Source organism: Lissotriton vulgaris, chromosome 3_1, assembly GCF_964263255.1.
Source record: "Lissotriton vulgaris chromosome 3_1, aLisVul1.2, whole genome shotgun sequence".
NCBI classification, from domain to species: Eukaryota; Metazoa; Chordata; class Amphibia; order Caudata; family Salamandridae; genus Lissotriton; species Lissotriton vulgaris.
Genome location: NC_141689.1, coordinates 2,068,672,361 through 2,068,692,021, shown reverse-complemented (window position 1 = coordinate 2,068,692,021; position 19,661 = coordinate 2,068,672,361). Strand labels below are relative to the sequence as shown.

Below are 19,661 nucleotides of genomic sequence, written 5' to 3'. Positions count from 1 at the left end.
TGGTAGTTGCTGATGAAGAAGTCCTGTGTAGGTTGTTCCCTACCTTGCTCCTGTGTTCCTTCAATAAACTACACTTATAATCCTACTGTGTGGTTTCAACTTTACAGCGAGCCTGGGAAGCGCGGGCACAAAGAGGCCGCTTCCCGCGCTCCCCAGGCTCTTAACCCCTTCTAAGCTGCGGTCCCGCCCCCTTGACCCGGAAGCGCAAAAACTGCTTCGGGGCAAGGGCGGGACACGCAACCAACCAAGGATCGGCCAGAGAGGGGGGCCGGGCCCAGCCATGTGTGCGTGGGGGCCGATTGGCCCCCCCTTTTCTTTCTCCCATGTAAAGTAACTGGTTTTATTGTACAGTGCTCGGACACCTTCGGGTAATGTCCGCGCTTTATAAGAATGCATTAAATAAAAATAAATAAAAGTATGGTAAAATGAGCAGGTGAGCCCGCGCTCTTATCACCAATATGTCTCGCCTTTGGGACCTTATAAATGTTTAGCCATGCAACAGTTGATGTTGTTGCACCAACAATATTATGCTGGATAACTAAACACTTATAAGGTCCCAAAGGCGAGACCTATTGGCTATGCCAATGCTTGTCTAATTTTCGTATGGCTGAGACATTTAATACCGGTCATGCGGTATACAACCAGTCATCATGTACTTGTGCTAAGTGACGTTCACACATAAGCAACAAATGTCGTCCCACGCAAGCAAGCTTAAAACTTGGCAGCTATCCATTACGTGTTTAGAACATAACAGGTGAGCTTTCGTGTAGACTGACTTAGAATCGTTGGCGCCTCAGTCAGAAAGATCTTACCTATTGGCAACGGACCTGGAATCAGGTACTCCGAGCGGCTGTTCATTAACATGGAGAAACACCGCGGCCATCTTTCTATTGAACTATTGTTTTACAATTGTAACAAACCACCGGAGCATAATAATAATTTAGTGAAACTGTCGCTTTTATAACAGTCATTCGCGCGTTTGGATTACGTTTCTTTTTTAGATATAAAAAAATGTATAAGTGTGAAAAAGTCCATATGTTTATTTTATTTTAAATTGATAACTTTAACCCCATTTACACATCCCTAAAGACAAAAATCTATAAACACGAAAACGTATTATTAAGGTCCGGTCCTGCTCTGTTCCCATCGTCAGTATGGATAGCGGAGATGGCTGAAATGAGCCACGCCTCCCAGTTTCGTAAGCTGAGCACAGCGCTCGTGATTTGACTACAGTGCCCTGAATGCCGTTGTCTCAGTTCTTTTCGTCTGATTGGTGGTTCGGTCGGCCAATCGTGGAAGAAAGTCTAAGTGCTGGTCCACAGGTGATGCGGGAAGCAATAGCATAGAGAAAACATGGCGCTGAGGACATCATTATGGCACCTGCTGCCTATCCTGCTTCTTTGCCACTGCGGAGGCGGGCAGAAGAAAAAAGAGGTAGACTAGAAATCACCAGCTGATTCTTTTTTTTTTTCACATACATGCTCACGGCACAGTGTATAATGCATGGCACGTTTCCAAGTCGAACAGGCAGCTATAAGGATATATTATAGGGCTGCTGTTAATTTAAGCCGTAGATTTTATCAAGCAACGGTTATTTCATACCACATCCCAACATTGCATCCTGTGTGATTAAACAAATTACTCATTTGATCACATAGTCATTCGTTTATCATACTAATGTCTGGGTCCACGGAGTTTGCACACCAATTGCACGTGGTTTCCTAGCATCCTGCTTCTCAAAATATATGGGCTGTTATTAGTTTGTTTCAACGTAGGGCTGTCAAATGAAAACTTGAGATTCACGGCGTATGTCCTGTATATGGCTTGCACAGTATTCTTCAAATATGTTAAGCAGTTTGCAAACACGATTTTGCATATCTCTTTGTTGTCACTTTTTGCCACTCACTCAGTCTGGTCCTGGTGTTTCATTTTTAAAGCTGCGCCCCGTTATATACATTTCGAACTATATTTTAATTTATTCATCAAACATTGGAATATGTAGACTACACACTGATGGAATGTATAAAACAATGACAATTGTGCATGAACATTATGATTGTGTATACAGTACCTGGGTGTTGCCACATTCATTCTACAGGTGGCTAGAAATAATCTTTTGTTGGTTTGCTTCGTTATTGTGGAATAAGATTTCATGATTCATGAGAGCAAACTATGTGTTTGATATTTTATTAAGTCGACGATGGCTTGCTTGTCTTTCTTAGACCTAGGCCAGTGCTCACATAAATCTGAAATTCTTTCATGTTGGATGCGAGTAGTTCTTCCTGTACTGTATTTTTTCTTTGCATCGTACAAATTATGTTTTTGTTTTTTCATTCAATCAGTACTTCTCTTTAGAATTGAAAATATTATAAAAATAAAGGCACACACATTGTCTTTAATGATCTATAAACCCTGTGCCCGAATCACAAAGGTATTTTAGGCTACAGACAAAAATGTATCTCTGTAAATACCACCACATACACCTGCCAGAAACTCGCAAATGTGTTCTTGTCAGGCGTACATGGATTTACTGGAGTCGATTTCTGTACCACAAGTGCAGAGGCATCTGTAGTAGTAAAGCCCTGGCAAGGGGCAGGCAATAGGTGTGGCAAAGCGCACCATGCTTTCTAAGTTCCAGAACACATATACACTTTTACAATTGTGGGCATTCACAAACTCAAGTCTGACACACACAGTTGGAATTTTAACACATGATGGTATACTGCAAATCTTTGTAAGATGAGATATTTACATCTTGATTTGAGATCTTTGAATGAAATGTGGGACTAGCGTAATTGTTGAATTCTGTGCTTTCCTAATGTAGCGCCGAAACATGGAGGTAATGAAAGAAGTCACTTGTCTATAACGTTTTAATGACACTCAATGTTTTCAAATGAACAAATATGTACTTTCATGGATTACATAGACAGAGTATTTTAGCAGCATCTTCTGTATTTAAATGTCACATTTGTATATATAACACAAAAAAATAAATGTCTTTGTTGTGATCAAGGCTGGTGGACTCGTCCGAAAAGTAATGTGTGGCGGTTCTCAATAAAATGCGAGAACGAGCAGCTCGGAGCGTCAGTGCCTGTTTTCTTGAACAGTTTGGTGTAATTAGATACGGAGAATCCTTTTCAGACAGGTGCTGACACCCACGTGATTTGGAGAGCAGCGGTCCACGGCATCATAAGGAGAGGCACTGATATATAGACATTCATTGAAAAAAACAAACGATTAAGTGACATATTTAGGTTAAAAAGTAAAATTTTAAACAATAAAAATTACAGAAATTTACCAGTTAGAGTTAAATCAATTAACTCTAATTCGTGCACTCCCCATGCACAGTGATGTCATTATTATGTCATTTCAGATGTCATCAGTGATGTTATCAGTTATATCGTTCAACATATAAACACAAAGTCAGAGTAAGGTGCTGATTACGATGTCTGTCAGAAAGGCTCCGAATGGCATTTGCTTAGTCCGAATCCGACTCAGAACCCGCCTTTACAATAGACCCAGACACTTTTCCAAACAACTGATTACAATGTTTGGAAAACGTTCAGACTTTCCGACTTGGTCCTGAAAGGCATTCGGAGTAATTGAGTTGGTCGGAGCCGACTCGTACAGGTCTACGGACCTCGTTTCCGACCGAGCGACTACGATGTCAGATTAGGACAACCTTTCCGAATTGGTTGTTCCAACACGGATCGGCTGTCGGAATCTGACTTTGGGACCCAAAGCAGGCCCCCCTTTATCCAGGGACCTCCGAATGGGGTCTGTTGGGGTACCCAATGGTCTCCCATTCACAACCATGCACAGTGTGGCGGGCACCATTGGGTGCCCGACACAGGGTGCACAATTTTTCCCACTAATCCCTTTTTTCAATGGGAGCCTGTGTTGTTGTTCGAAACACTGGCTCCCATTGAGGGAATTCCGCGTCTGACCGAATGATGTTCTGAAGCATCGTAATTGGTTGGTCAGAGTCGCAGAAACCAATATGGTCTGAAACGCTTCCGAAATCGATTTGGCCGTAAGAGTTTCCGACCACAATCGTAATCGGCCTCTAAGAGGGAAAGATCCGGGCACTTCCTCCTATCCTAGACATATACACACACAAAGTACTGGGGTATGGATAATACTTCAGTTACAAGACTAACTACTACCCTAAATGGAGGGGAATAATCTAAATATTGGTTTATATGAAACTATATAATAAATTTAGGTGGCGCCTCATCCACAACTTTTTGTGGCATGCTTAATTATCAGCGTACCCCCACACTGGAGTGGGATGGTATTACTCCAAAGGACTCAACCAGGGACTGGGAGTACTTCAATACATATATTTTTAGGACAATAGCAAAATGGCCCAGATAGTCCGTTAAAAATACCTAAGGGTATACCTCAAGAGTTTCTATTTATTATGGTGTTCCCTTGATATAAGTTTAAAAGAAGGGGTTAGAGAGTGAAAATAATGTTTCACCTAACCCCAAAATGTTGCTAACATGGTTTAAGTGATTTTAGCAAAACCAAATGGGATGATGGACGGAGTGTTGAACAATGCAAGCACTCCCCCCCCCCCCCCCCCCCCCCAGTCAACTGATCTAGGTTTAATCCTTGATCATTCTTCAGCTCACTCCACCACCCCAGTTCAGACATGGCCATATGCAAATCAGTCTGACCCTGTGTGTCATGGGAACAGTCCAGCCCCCGTTGGAACCGGTTAAAAGAATATTAAAGATAATTGAAAAATTGAAAAAGAAAAAAGAAAAATAATGGTGTAACTGTAATTTCACAATATTTGTTTCAGTAATTAGTTTATCAATGTTGTCATTTCATTGGGGGGCGTGGCTTAGCCGGCTGCAAAATGGCCGCACCTTGAGTGGGCTCTGCCGGCCAAGACTAATTATCCTTAAAAATCCTGCAGGCATCCAGCACATCGTCAATTCACACTTGCCGATTCGCCACCCACCAGCTCTTGTTGAGTGCCCTGAGCTTTTTCCGCCCATCTGGCTGCTGCTCGGTCAAGAGTTGCTGCTGCTGCGAGACTCGGGCCTAGATATGGTGGTGTGCGCGGCATCCCCGGCACTCCTATTGTCGACGGTGAGGTCCTGAGTTTTCTTTTGTCAAATCTGTTTTTATTATGTTAAAGTTACACTTGACAGCACAAGCATCACTTATAGAAGCTCACAGTCATATACAGGTTGTTCGTCAATGCATTAGCGCATGGCCACAATATTTTACATGTGTTCAAGCTTTACTATGAATGGAACAAAAAGAAAACGCTTACTCAGGAGTTAACTGAATTACATTTCTCCAGACCTGATGCAGTTTCTGAGGCTACCATTGAGGACCGGTGCGCTAACCTCTCAATGGTCCTTGCGGTTCGGGGCTGACCCTACATCTTGGGCATGCAAATAGATAGTGTATATATAAAACAAGAAACAATAACAGTGGCAACAAAAACCGTATGTGTATTTCAACTCCCTCTCTGTGCCCCCTGGCCCCAACCCCCCACCCCCTTGGATTTACGTGCGCGCTACTCTTCTGTGGCCACGTTGGTGTGGTTGCCTTCGTGTCTTGGTGGAGCAAGGGTAAAACGTCACCTGATTATCCAGTCAGTGGAACTATCTGTGATGTGCATTCACCCGTGTGAGCACCTCCCATAATCTCCGTGTGGCTTGTGTGCCCCTCCCTGTCCAGCTGTTGTAGCGCCCCGAGCATCCGCTCCCAATGGGCCGCTATAGGTTCCTTTCGTAGCCCTAGTGTTTCCTCCCTGCGAATGGCGGTCCACTCTGCCCTAGCCCACGCCTGAAATGAGGAACTCCATGCACGTGCCTTCCATCTCTTTGTAAGGAGGTGCTTTGCTACCACTATCCCCAGGTCCAAGAACCGGGACGAGACCTTATCCTTGGGGGATCTCTTGAAGTGATGCAGGATGTACTCAGGCCTGTCAAAGGGTATGGTTCGTCCTGTGCAACTCTGCAGTAGCCCACTAATTGCGCCCCAGTAAGTGCTCAGCCCAGGACAGCTCCCCTGCATATGCAGAAACCCTGCCCCCAGCTTGCTACACCTAGGGCAGAGCGCATCATCGTGATGAAAATACCTATTAATCAACTCAGGCGTGAGGTAAGCCCTGTGGACAATAAAAAGCTGAATTTGGCAGAATCGCATGTTTCTGGGGATGCGCACAGGACTTTTAAAGACCCTTTCCCATTCTTTGTCCGCAAGTGGCTGCTCCAAGTCTAGTTCGCATTTACATCTAAGTGGTCCTAAACTAACCGCCACATGTTCCCTCAATGATGCCGCAAACCAGCAAACCAGATGCCTGCCTCTGCCCATGACGTGTAGGTACTGCATGGTTAAATGCTGGCTGGGCTCCATGGCCACGTCTCCCCACCTGGTGGTCAGCTTCGCTATCAATGAGCGGTGTACTAAAAACCCCCAGGTGGAATCCCCTCCTCTGTTACCAGGGTCTCATATGGCGTGAGCTCCCCATCCCTGTATAGGTCTCCGTGCGTACAAATGTCAGCCTCCCACCACTCCGTGAGCATAGAAGCCGTAAGCACCCCTCCGCCACCATGTGAGCCCTCCAGAGGTATAGCTGGTGCACAGGGAACCGTGTTACGGGTGAGGTATAGAGCCCTCCGGTAGCACTTGTACGCCACTGCCAGGAGGAGCTGTGTTAGGACGCTCAATCGCGGCTATCGGGTGGAAGAGTCTGGTTATACGCTCTAGTGAGTATGGCGGCAGTGCTGTGGCTGTATCGTCCCTGCCCCTATCCGCCAACCAGCGAGCAACCCATTGTAACTGAGCGGCCAGGTAGTAGTGCTCAAAACAAGGAGCAGCCAGGCCACACTGGTCTGTCGGCAGGTATAACTACGCCAGCCCTAGCCTATGTCTAGAAGTGCCCCAGATAAAGTCCCGTAACATTTTACTGAGCATATCAAACAAGCATTTACAATGCAAGGTCTCAGCATTCTTAAAGTTAGAGCTATTGGCATTGCTCATGATATTATTTTTATTTATGTTTTTTTTTGTGAAACATAAATAATTGGCATTGTCATTTACAATGCCAATAGCAGGGCAGGAGAGCAAGCACAACGAACGAGGGGGCAGGACAGTAAGCACAAGCAACGAGGGGGGCAGGACAGCAAGCACAAGCAACGAGGGGGGCAGGACAGCAAGCACAAGCAACGAGGGGGCAGGACAGCAAGCACAAGCAACGAGGGGGCAAGATAGCAAGTACAAGCAACGAGGGGGGGCAGAAGAGTGAGCACAACCAACGAGGGGGCAGGGGAGCAAGCACAAGCAAAGAGGTGGCAGGACAGCAAGCACAAGCAATGAGGGGGCAGGACAGCAAGCACAAGCAACGAGGGGGCAGGACAGCAAGCACGAGTGGGCAGGACAGCAAGCACAAGCAACAAGGGGGGCAGGAGAGCAAGTACAACCAGCGAGGGGTACAGGAGAGCAAGGACAACCAACGAGGGAGCAGGGGAGCAAGCACAAGCAACGAGGGGGCAGGGGAGCAAGCACAAGCAACGAGGGGGCAGGAGAGCAAGCACAAGCAATGAGGGGGCAGGAGAGCAAGCACAAGCAACAAGGGGGCAGGACATCAAGCATGAGCAACGAAGGGGCAGGAGAGCAAGCACAAGCAACGAGGTGGGGGCAGGAGAGCAAGCACGAGCAACGAGGGGGCAGGACAGCAAGCACAAGCAACGAGGGGGCAGGGGAGCAAGCACAAGCAACGAGGGGGCAGGAGAGCAAGCACAAGCAATGAGGGGGCAGGAGAGCAAGCACAAGCAACGAGGGGGCAGGACAGCAAGCATGAGCAACGAAGGGGCAGGAGAGCAAGCACAAGCAACGAAGGGGCAGGAGAGCAAGCACAAGCAACAAGGGGGCAGGAGAGCAAGCACAAGCAATGAGGGGGGCAAGACAGCAAGCACGAGCAACGAGGGGGGCAGGACAGCAAGCACGAGCAACAAGGGGGGCAGGGCAGCAAGCACAAGCAACAATGGGGGGCAGGACAGCAAGCACAAGCAACAATGGGGGGCAGGACAGCAAGCACAAGCGACAAGGGGGGGAAGGACAGCAAGCACAAGCAACGAGGGGGGGCAGGAGAGCAAGCACGAGCAATGAGGGGGGGCAGGAGAGCAAGCACGAGCAGCGAAGGGGCAGGAGAGCAAGCACAAGCAACAAGGGGGCAGGAGAGAAAGCACAAGCAACGAGGGGGGCAGGACAGCAAGCACGAGCAACAAGGGGGGCAGGACAGCAAGCACGAGCAACGAGGGGGCAGGACAGCAAGCACAAGCAACAATGGGGGGCAGGACAGCAAGCACAAGCGACGAGGGGGGGAAGGACAGCAAGCACAAGCAACGAGGGGCGCAGGAGAGCAAGCACGAGCAACGAGGGGGGGCAGGAGAGCAAGCACGAGCAACGAGGGGGCAGGACAGCAAGCACAAGCAAAGAGGGGGCAAGACAGCAAGCACAAGCAATGAGGGGGGCAGGACAGCAAGCACGAGCAACGAGGGGTGGGCAGGACAGCAAGTACAAGCAACGAGGAGGGGGCAGGACAGCAAGCACAAGCAACGAGGGGGGGCAGGACAGCAAGCACAAGCAACAAGGGGGGCTGGACAGCAAGCACAAGCAACGGGGGGCAGAACAGCAAGCACAAGCAATGAGGGGGGCAGGAGAGCAAGCACAAGCAACGAGGGGGCAGGACAGCAAGCACGAGCAACGAGGGGGGCAGGACAGTAAGCACGAGCAACGAGGGGGGGCAGGACAGCAAGCACAAGCAATGAGTGGGGGGCAGGACAGCAAGCACAAGCAACAATGGGGGGGCAGGACAGCAAGCACAAGCGACGAGGGGGGGGAAAGAACAGCAAGTACAAGCCACGAGGGGGGGCAGGAGAGCAAGCACGAGCAACAAGGGTGGGGCAGGAGAGCAAGCACGAGCAATGAGGGGGTAGGACAGCAATTACAAGCAACGAGGGGGGCAGGACAGCAAGCAGGAGTAACAAGGGGTGGGCAGGACAGCAAGTACAAGCAACGAGGGGGGGACAGGACAGCAAGCACAAGCAACAAGGGGGGGCAGGAGAGCAAGCACGAGCAACAAGGGTGGGGCAGGAGAGCAAGCACGAGCAATGAGGGGGTAGGACAGCAACTACAAGCAACGAGGGGGCAAGACAGCAAGCATAAACAACGAGGGGGGGCAGGACAGCAAGCCCGAGCAACGAGGGGGCAGGACAGCAAGCATGACGGGGCAATACAGCAAGCACAAGCATCGAGGAGGGTGGTTAGGAGAGCAAGCACAACCAGCGAGGGGGGGCAGGAGAGCAAGCACAACCAACGAGGGGGCAGGGGAGCAAGCAAAAGCAACAAGGAGGCGGGGAGCAAGCAACTCTCTAGCATGTTTATTGTGGAACGTGCCGATCGTTCCCTTGCTGCCAAACCGGTCCAGGGGGTGCAACCTCACCCAATTATAGCTAGGATCTTAAATTACAGGGACCGTGATACCATTTTGAGGATGGCACGTGAGAAAGGCACTCTATGTCATCAGGGTAACACGCTGGCCTTCTTCCCTGACTTTAGAGTGGTAGTTCAAGATTAGTTCTGTGAAGACGTTTTTGCAATCTGAAGAGATCCCGTATGCTATGTTGTTCCCGGCCCGTCTGCGCATTGGTATGGACAGGGTCTGTAAGATCCTCTCGTCTCCGAAAGCCGCGATGGAGCACACTAAGCAGCTGAAGCGCAGGAGACACGAGTCCAGTACTGCACCTGACAAAGAGGAGTAGTGGTGGGATACATACATAGTCTTGGAAGTAAATGCTTATAAGTTTGACCAGACTGCCCTCATGGTCCTGAATGGTCTATTAGGTTGAACTGGTCGGGGTGTGATGCATGCAGCCTCACTAACGGACACTACGAATACCGGTTATTGATGGTGTTGTCTTAAGTTATGTTATGTTACGTTATGTTAGTATGAGTTTGTAGAGCGCACGTTCACCCCAGGGTTTCTTGGCGCTGTGTGCCGCTGGGGAACCCGTCCTGGCTTTCCCTGTGAGATGGTCCCTATTGGGCATCCCCAAGGTGAAGTCAGGCATCCCTGGCAGCGAGGGGGCCGTTGTGAAGATTAAGCAAGCTATTGCCCAGAGTTGCAGCATGGGACACATGGTTAGAGAGGCACCGAGGCGAGATTTATCTAGGCCCGCTGACATTGGTTCCGTACCCTGCCGTGTCGGGAATTGAACCCTGGTCCCGGGCGACCTCTGCTTCTGGGTCGCCGCCTCTAACCGGTGAGCTACACTTCTCCACTTAAGTATCCTGAGTTCCTTTATGTTTATGTCACTGTTTGAAACATTGGTTGCCTCTGGTGGGGGTGAGAGCCCCCCCTTTAGGGGTTAGTCTACGCACCCAGGTGGGGTTCTGATTAGGGTACTTCCTCTTCATAGACTGCCACCTAGGGAGCCGCTGCACTGTGCCTAAGTGGGCACTCTGGTATGTATACAGCTATAGGATGGCGCAAATTAGACCTTCACGGCCACCTCCTACGAGATGGGAGGTTAGTAGCACTCTGTGCCCCCCACTAATGGGTGTACCCCGCTTATCTATTGTTGCTGTTGGGGATGGGCTGGGTGTAAGGGTGGCATATTGGGATGGCTTTGGCATGTTGGGTTTGCTGAAGTGGGAGGGGGGTTTGAGGAGTTGGGATGGCTTTGGCATGGTTGGGGTGCTGAAGTGGGTGGGGGGCTGGGGGGTGTTCGGGGTGGGGTTGAGGGAATGTTCTTGGTTCTTTCCCAGGCACAGAAAGAATGTGTATAGTATTATCCGCTGCTTGGTGTTGATCTGTTTGCGGCCATCTACAGTATCCACATTTAATGCAACCCTGTAATGAGTAGCAGTATCAAGTTCCTCACATGGAATATATGTGGCCTTAACACGCCCAGCAAAAACGATCAGGATGATGTTCGCAGGTTTAGATCACTTGGGAGTGCATGTTGCCTTCCTTCAGGAACACACTTGACCGCTACCTCGGCAAAAAACATAGGCGCACGATGGGCGGGTGTGAGAGCATCACCCTCCTACTTCTCGTGTGCTAGAGGGGTGTTGACCTTAGTGAAAAAAGGGATGCCCTTTACGGAGATCAGAACGGAAGTGGATGATGGCGGCCGGCTTGTGATTGTGCATGGCAGGTTGGGAGGTGAAAGTGTGTTGCTGGTAAATATTTATGGGCCTAATATCTATGACCCCTCGTTTTTCTCGGATGTGTGGCGCAGGATCTCATCTTTTTCCCCTGCTGCAATTAACTGGGAAGAGGATTTCAATTTATGTTCAGATGCCACTATAGTCAGGCATTGAGTCAGTGAGGCCTGGTCCAAATGGGCGGCGGATATGCTGTGGGGGCTCATAGATGCTGGCCACGTGCATGATGTGTGGCACTTGCGTCATCCTGCAGCCCGCGAGAGCACGTTCGCTTCGTCGGTGCTCGGTTCTTGGTCTCGCATTGATTTTTGGTTGGCCTCGGAGGCGGTCTGTACTTGGATAACGAAAGTTTTGCACGAGGCCCGCTCCTTATCAGACCACTCGCCTCTAATCTTGGAGCTATGACTACTGGAATATCAGGTGCCACCCTTTGCGTGGAGGCTCCAAACTCGGAGCTTAAAGACCCGGTATTTTGGCAAACCATAGCAGAGGCAATCAGGAATTATTTCATAGAAAATGAAGGCACTGTGGAGAGTGCGGGTGTCCTTTGGGAGGCCTTCAAGGTCACCATTCGAGGGGCCTGTGTCGGAGTGCAGTCTGGAGTCTTGAGAGATATCCGACGTAGGATACGGAAGCTGACGGCCGATATATTAATGAAGAGTCAGGATGCACACCTCATGTTCCTATTTTTATCATCTTAATCTGTTTTTTCAGTATGTACAAGGATTGCGTGCAGATTGCTATAGCACCATGCCCCATGGCACTCGGGTACTAGTATCACATAAGTGGGGCGTGGTCACGTCCCAAGCAAATGCACAGCATATTATGCCATTTCGGTCTACATATATCTGAATCAAACTGTTTAGTATTTACTCCATGTTATCATTCTTATCACAATGTTTTATCCCATTATTCAAAATTCAAAACTCCATTAAGCCTGGAGCGCGCCTTCAACACTGATCCCTCTGCCGATAAGCTAGCAGAAATAAGGGAGCTGGTCACAGAGCATAATTAAACTGTGGACCAGGAGTTACAGCACTGTTAACGGCATAGAATAGCTAGGTATTATGGGGAGAGTGGACGGCCTAGTCGCTCTCTTGCCCAGAAACTTGCAGAGCCCCGAAGCCGGGAACCTATCGCTGAGCTCATCGATGACACTGTTGAGCCTTGTCACTCGACGGAAGAACTCTGTGACGTTTTGCTGAAGTTTTATAAAGATCTATATGCAGCTAGGGAATCCCCTACAACTGGGGAGACACATGATTATCTTGACGATGTAGCTTTAGGATGGCTGTCCAATGCACATCGTGAATATTTGGTGCAGCCTTTTGATGAGGAGGATGTGAAGGAAGCCATTGTGGCCCTGCCAACCTGTAAGGCTGCCGGGCCAGATGGTTTGCAGAGTGAATTCTATAAAGCGCACGCGGAAACCCTGGCTCCACGGTTATTAGAAGTATACGCAGAGGCCTACAATTATGGGATTTTACCGCATTCTCTCCGAGAGACACTTTTAGTCACCCTGATAAAGCCAGAAAAACCTCCCAATAAGTGTGGATCGTATCGATCTCTAACAATTATTAACATAGACACGAAGATATTGGTGAAAATGATAGCCACCAGGCTAAGGCCTTTGGTACCCCTATTAGTGCTGCCAGATCAGTCTAGCTTCGTCCCGGACCGTTCCACAACTCCTAATCTGCGCACGCTGTTCTCCACATTGCATTATTTCGAACCGGATTTTCAGGCTGTTGCTGTGCTGCTTGATGCAGCAAAAGCCTTTGCTTTGGTCCTACATGTTCACGGTCCTGAGCAGGACCCCCTTTCTTTGTGCAGTGGGTCCTCTACAGTGGGCTGGTTGCCAGAGTGAGAGTTAATGGCAGGGTGACGTCATTATTTCCCATAGAGAGGGGCACGAGACAGGGCTGCCCCCTGTCGCCCATGCTCTTCTCCCTAGCCCTGGAGCCCATGGCATGTAAACTACGTCAGAATCATTCATCTGCTGCATTGAGGTTTCGACAGCGTCCGTTGATCGGACCCCCATTACATCCTATCTGATGTCTCATCCTGACATATTCTAAATGTGATGTTATATGTGCTGGAATTTTATGTTTGAACTGCGACATCTCGAAATCTGAATGACTTGTACTGTTGCCCCGACTGATCTCTTGTCCATCATGCCTCGGGGGTTCTTACTACTGGTTGTAATCTGTATAACATGAAAAATATATTATTGCATCACCGAAGAGTGACGATAATGTATATCTGTTGCCTAGGGGGGAGTTGGGGGGCGGGATGGGGGGGAGTTTATTGGCCGCATGTGCTCGATTCGTCATGTACAGTTTTGCATTCTTGACTGTATGCTTTGTTTTGAAGGTAATAAAAAAAAAAAGTACATATACCAAATAATCTGTGGTACATGTAATACATTTTTCTGGTTTTGTTTCTTCTACCTCCTAGTAGTTTATACTTATCCTTGTTTTAAAAAAAACGTATTTTAGAAGCCGTACAGGCAGCACATCTATTGAACCCTTTTGGAGCCAACCAGGTATATCTAGTTGAGTGTATGTAACTGGGTTCAATGCTGTTTCTGAGGACTTGCAGTTTTCTGTATGTAATAGTCAGACATTCTGCTATTTCCTTGCCTAATATGGGGTCTCCTTCGAGTAAATTCTAATGTTTGGTCATTATGTCCCTGATCTTTCCTGATTTTCTGTTAAAGGTCATGATAATTCTGGGATTTGGTTAATTAGTGCCATCTTTATCTGTCTGTTTCTGCTTGTTCTGAAACAGAACCTCCTGTTTTTTTGGACTCTTTTCTGTGCTTATTGTAAAACTCTACTAGCATGACCTTGTCTTCTGAATCTATCTTGGATCACATCTTGTTGCATCATATAGTCCAGTTCCTGACTACAATTTCTTCAGGCCCTTAACCCCTTCGATGCTCATGACGAGCTCAGCTCGTCATGAGGCACGGTTGAGCTGTGCTTATGACGAGCTGAGCTCGTCATGAATAAATGATATTTCAAAAAAGTCAGCACCGGATGGGAAAACCCTTAGCAGCCAAGGTGTTAATAGCTCCCCATATGGAATACTCCACTTGAGGGAGCTGGAATATTGGCTCCGTGCATGAGACACCGTATTGCCAGCTGTAGCTTTTCTATGTAAGGTAGTCTTCCAACTTGTTGTTTTCCACATGTACATCAATATCCATATATTCCAAATATTTCACTGATATTTTAGGTGAAATTTAGGTTCAAGTTATTGTTCCCCAATGTAGTAATGAATTCCACAACTAATGCAGTATCCCCATCTCATATCAGGAAAAAATCATCAATGCAACAAATCCATATTGGTATGTGTTCGGTGTACCTGTCATTCTCCTCCATCCACCCAAACCACCTGCTCCTCTCACCAAATAAGGAATACATTGGCAGAGCTGGGGCGAAGCAGATGCCCATCGCTGACCCTGTTTGTTGTCTGTCCAGTGTGATTTCAAACAAAAATACATTGTTTGGGAGATAATAGGTCATCATGTGCTGGAACATACAGGTATGATTGTATAAAGTCATGAATCTTCTTTTGAAATAGTACCTACATGCATCTACTTCTCAATTCTGTCTTACGCTTGTATATAGTGCACACACATCTTTGGTAATCATATTGTAAGCATCTTCCCAAATGTCATAAATTCTTTTGAGAAAGTCTGTACTATCTTGGCAGTTTGACCTCAGATTTTGTACATATGGCGCCAGATATTGATTTAAAAATATAGCCATGTTCTCTAATAGGCCACCAATTGATGAGACACTAGGCCTCCCTGGTGGTCGTACTGCATATGTGTGAACCTTAGGTAAAAATATATACAGGGTATCCTAGGATGCTCCACTTTTAAGAATCTGTATTCATCTAGATCTAAAACATCTTCTTGGTACCATTTCTTTATCATTTTTATGGTGTGCACTTATGGAATGCCTGTAATATTCCCATCTTCTAACCTCATAGCATTCCACATCACTTAATTGGCATAGAGCTTCCATCCTGTGATATTCCAATTATATTTGACGTAATTATAATATAATTGTTATAAAACAAGGGGTGACCCAATTTAGTCGAAGGACCTGGGTATCAAGTATTATAAAGAACAAGTGGTCCTTGACAAAAATTTAAACATGTAACAGAATTACAGCCTTAGTTCATGCAATTCTTTAATCCGCTTCTAGATTAAATCTATATAGTAGGTTAAATAGATACATTAGCCCAAATTGTCAAAAAAGTAGCAAAAAAGTACCCAAACATTTGAGAATTCAATTGAATCCAGCCGGATTCTCTAATTTAATATAGAATTTGAAAACAGTATTTTCGCAAATCAAAATACAAATATTTACATATTATAATCAACAAAATCTTTCGTAGTCTACGAAAGATTTTGTTGATTATAATATGTAAATATTTGTATTTTGATTTGCGAAAATACTGTTTTCAAATTCTATATTAAATTAGGGAATCCGGCTGGATTCAATTGAATTCTCAAATGTTTGGGTACTTTTTTGCTACTTTTTTGACAATTTGGGCTAATGTATCTATTTAACCTACTATATAGATTTAATCTAGAAGCGGATTATAGTAATTATAATATATTCATGCTTTTGTTTATTTATTTCATGCACACAGCTCACCTCCTGTTTGAAGTGTGTCTTTCATGTCGATGTTAGTGCTTCCTTTATGTTTCCAATAGGGGGCGGGTCATTTTGAACTAAAAAAAGACTACAGAGGTAGTTGAATGCTGCGTTCTCATCATCAATAAAATGCAATCTTCTGTGGTTTGGAGAAGGAGTCAAGCTGATATGTGGTGCTCAGAGAAATAACACTGAATTAACACACATCGTTCTGCCACTTTCTGGTATGTGCTTAAACACACCCCTTAGTTGCCACAAATGAAAGAAAATATATTTTAGAGCACGTTTGTATAACTTGGCATCCTCGAGCTAAATAACTCAGAAGGAGGGACAGATGTCCTTCCGAAGTGGCTCCTCGGCACCTCTTTTAAATAATCTTCTCTCCAAAATCCACCAAGGGTGCGGAACTCGCAGCGTATGCTTCTGCGTCGAAAAGCATTGAAAAAGGCACTACTGCTGAAACTCCTCTGTTTATAATTAAAGAAGCAACTCACACACCTCATGAGTGCTCCTTGTACTTGCACTGAGCAGCGTTTATTCAGTGAGTTCTACTTTGTCATATCCCTCTACACCAACATTGGGAATGACATAGGACTCAAGGCATGCAATTTTTTTTGAATGAAAGAAAAATACAATTTGGAAACCATAACCAGATGTTATTGAAAATGATTTCTATATGCTTGACCAGAAATATCTTCATTTTTGGGGATGAAGTATATTGTCAGAACAATGGAACAGCAATGGGATTTTCCTTCTGTCCCAGCTTCGCCTGTTTAGCGATTGGATGGTGGGAGAAGGAGATGGCGTGGAACAACAGCAATGAAGAAGCATTAAATAAAGTCATCAGTTGGACAAGGTATATTGATAACTTACTAATCATTTGGGATGGCAGCAAAGATGAATTTCTAGAATACTTTGAAATTATGAACAACAGTATACCAAATCTAAAATTCAGTTGTGAAATAAGCAACGAACGGATTGTATTTCTAGATACCCAAAAGAAGGGAGTTCCCCGTGGGTAACTTTAGGATATGGGCAGGTCGTAGGGGGAAGAAACCAATGTGAATAGAAAAAAGGAACACCCTGCCGAGGGATATAAAGGCCCTAACTAGAGGGTCCAACAAATATATATGAAGGGGTGATTAACCTAGGAGTTGACACTACACACAACAATCACATGGTCAAACCAAATAGACTCTACAGATCATGTTAGAAATATATATATATATATTTTTTTGGGATAACAAGGATATAAAAGGTAAATATAGCTTTCGTATCACAAATACATTTAGATCATAAAAAAGACATACATAGATATGGCGCAACAACAAAGGGGAAGATAGGGCTACATTAAGACCTACCCAGTACCAGCCACACTTCAAACACACTATCTCACTTACTTCAATCTCTTCTCACTTTATCTCATCTTATACCATTCACCATTCATTCTTCCATTCATTCTTCTAATCCTGGCGAGTACAACACATAGGTGGTTAATGTGTTGTATGGATCGGGGTGTTGGTCCAGGTAGATGATTTTAACTACGGGTCCTGATGTAGTTAGGACAGTGACCGTATTCCTGGAGACACAAGCCGACGCGCGTTTCGGTGACAGGCCAGTGAGGCCACACCTTCGTCAGGGCTAGGGGCAGTATACTGGGAGGGGCACAAGGGTAAAATCTGAAAGATAGAGAGCAGAACAAATTTCATTTTACTTTTATATATATACACATAGTGCTCATTGGACAGTTCTGTGTTACCAACATATACTTATCATGGTTCTGGTCCAATATACCATTTCAGACATATATAAGAGATTCATGTAATTCTAATAAAATATTTTGTCCATATATTGGATATGAAACGATGTTCCTACTGTTGACCTTTTGATTGTTGTGCAATGTCAAATCTCTCTAGAGACACTCCCTGAGATAGATTCCCTATTGCGTGGAATCTAGATAGGCATAATGATAACCTAGACTGAAAGAACCATCGAGCATAATTCATACCACAATTAATCTCCACTTATATGCAGGTATATAAACCTCTTTTTTGTACATGTTCTTTTTGTACGTGTTCTATACCCGCATTTCTCTCTTACACACACATGACCATATAGTTAAAATGAGGCCCAAGGTCCTAAACAGGCAAGTTGTTATACTTATCATTGGTTAATTAGTGTGGATCTCAGCTAGAGACCAAACCATTCATTTTTAGTCATACATAGGGAGAGTTATTGGCTTATTTTGTCAGACAATTATCCTAATATTTTACCTGTATGATTATTTATCTCTGTTGTTTAGAGATAACAGGCATCTGATGGCAGCGTGTTACACAGGAGCACCACTGTTTCTGGTTTTCATAGACAGAATTCCAGAACGATACGGATCCTGTAGTGGGGGTAGATCAACATTCTTATACATCAAATCACTAGCAGGATTGGGTCAGGTTTAATGAGATCAGTTTTCAAGTGTTCGCCTATACCCTTATTGGTCTCTGAGCTGATCTCAAATAGTTATTGTTTAGATATCAAATACAAATTTCTAAACTTCCGTAGCTCTTAAGAGGGTTCTTGGCTATCCAGCAAGGTCTCTAAAAAGGGATTTAGATGGTCGACCCCTTCCTGACGGATTTTTTTATAAATAAAACACAGTAGAACGCTGTAAATGTCTAAAATACATACCGGAATAACGGACACGTCAGCGCTGTATTTTTTTCAATGCCAAGGGGTCACATGAGTTCATAATAATGGTTAACAGATAGCGAGCCTGAGGGCGGAAGAGGAATTAGCTCATTACTGATATACCCGGTCCTTTTCGATATAACCATGCACGCACTTCAAAGCAATTACCTTCTGTGAGTCAGACAACTTTTTTTCAACGGGCTTCCAATGGCCTCTCTACTTCATTAACTTCCACCGCGGCAACCGGGCTAATGCAGTGCCTTCTCCACTCGGTTAACTTGCAACGCGCAAGACTGGCTGGGGTAAAGCCTAAATGCGGGATAGTAAGGAAAGGGGGGTATTATATATTTATCTAATGAGTGCAAACTTCCTAATCTCTAACGCTCTCTATCTATGGAACTTACCTTTTTCTTGACGACTGTCTCGTTCGGATGGAGTTCCGCCGACCGCGTCTGCCGGCCTGCTGCTGGAGACTGGATTCTCACCTGTTGATTTCAGCGTCCTGTTTAAATAGCGCCATATTCGCACCTCCCGAGGTGCTGGGCCAGCTGTGTAGGGAATACATGGTCATAGATGACGAACTGTCTCTCCCTTCTCGGACTTAGTCGCCATCTTGTGTAAACCGGTGGAGCGCTGGTGCACTGCTATTCGGCTCTTCTTTTTTAGAAATAAAGCGTTCGAGATAATGTGGCAGCCATCTTTATAAAACCGGCAATTGGCTGTTGTCATTTTCTGAGATCCTTTTATGAAAACTGGTGATGATTAACTTATATTCACTATGCGGCAGCATTGTAGTCATATTGCCCAAAATAGGCTGCAGGCTCTCAGATGTTATTGATGTATCAGAAGGTTATTCTGGCATATTAATGATCCATCTCCTGTGTACAGACCCATATTTAGTCTCATCAAACGAGGAGGGAGCCAAATTCATTTCTCTAGAGTCCCTAGTGGTGCTACCCTAATTGCTTCCCATATTATAGGTGAAGCCATGCTCATATCTGTGGGAAGTATGACACTTTAGCCAACTATTCTCATTCTATATATGTATTTTACACAGTATTGTTACAGAAATGCCTGATGCCAAGGGCACTCCTCATTAAG

The 19,661-nt window shown here is 45.8% G+C and overlaps 1 protein-coding gene across 2 annotated transcripts in view; it reads left to right on the top strand.

The window, feature by feature from the left end:
* Positions 1–1,299: 1,299 nt before the first annotated feature.
* TUSC3 (tumor suppressor candidate 3) overlaps positions 1,300–19,661 on the top strand; it is a 1,509,257-nt gene continuing 1,490,895 nt past the window's right edge. For both annotated transcript variants that reach the window (XM_086963342.1, XM_086963341.1), the window contains exon 1: positions 1,300–1,434. In XM_086963342.1, coding sequence (XP_086819468.1) covers positions 1,354–1,434 — 81 coding nt within the window. In that variant the 5' untranslated portion in view covers positions 1,300–1,353. The remainder of the gene's footprint in view (positions 1,435–19,661) is intronic.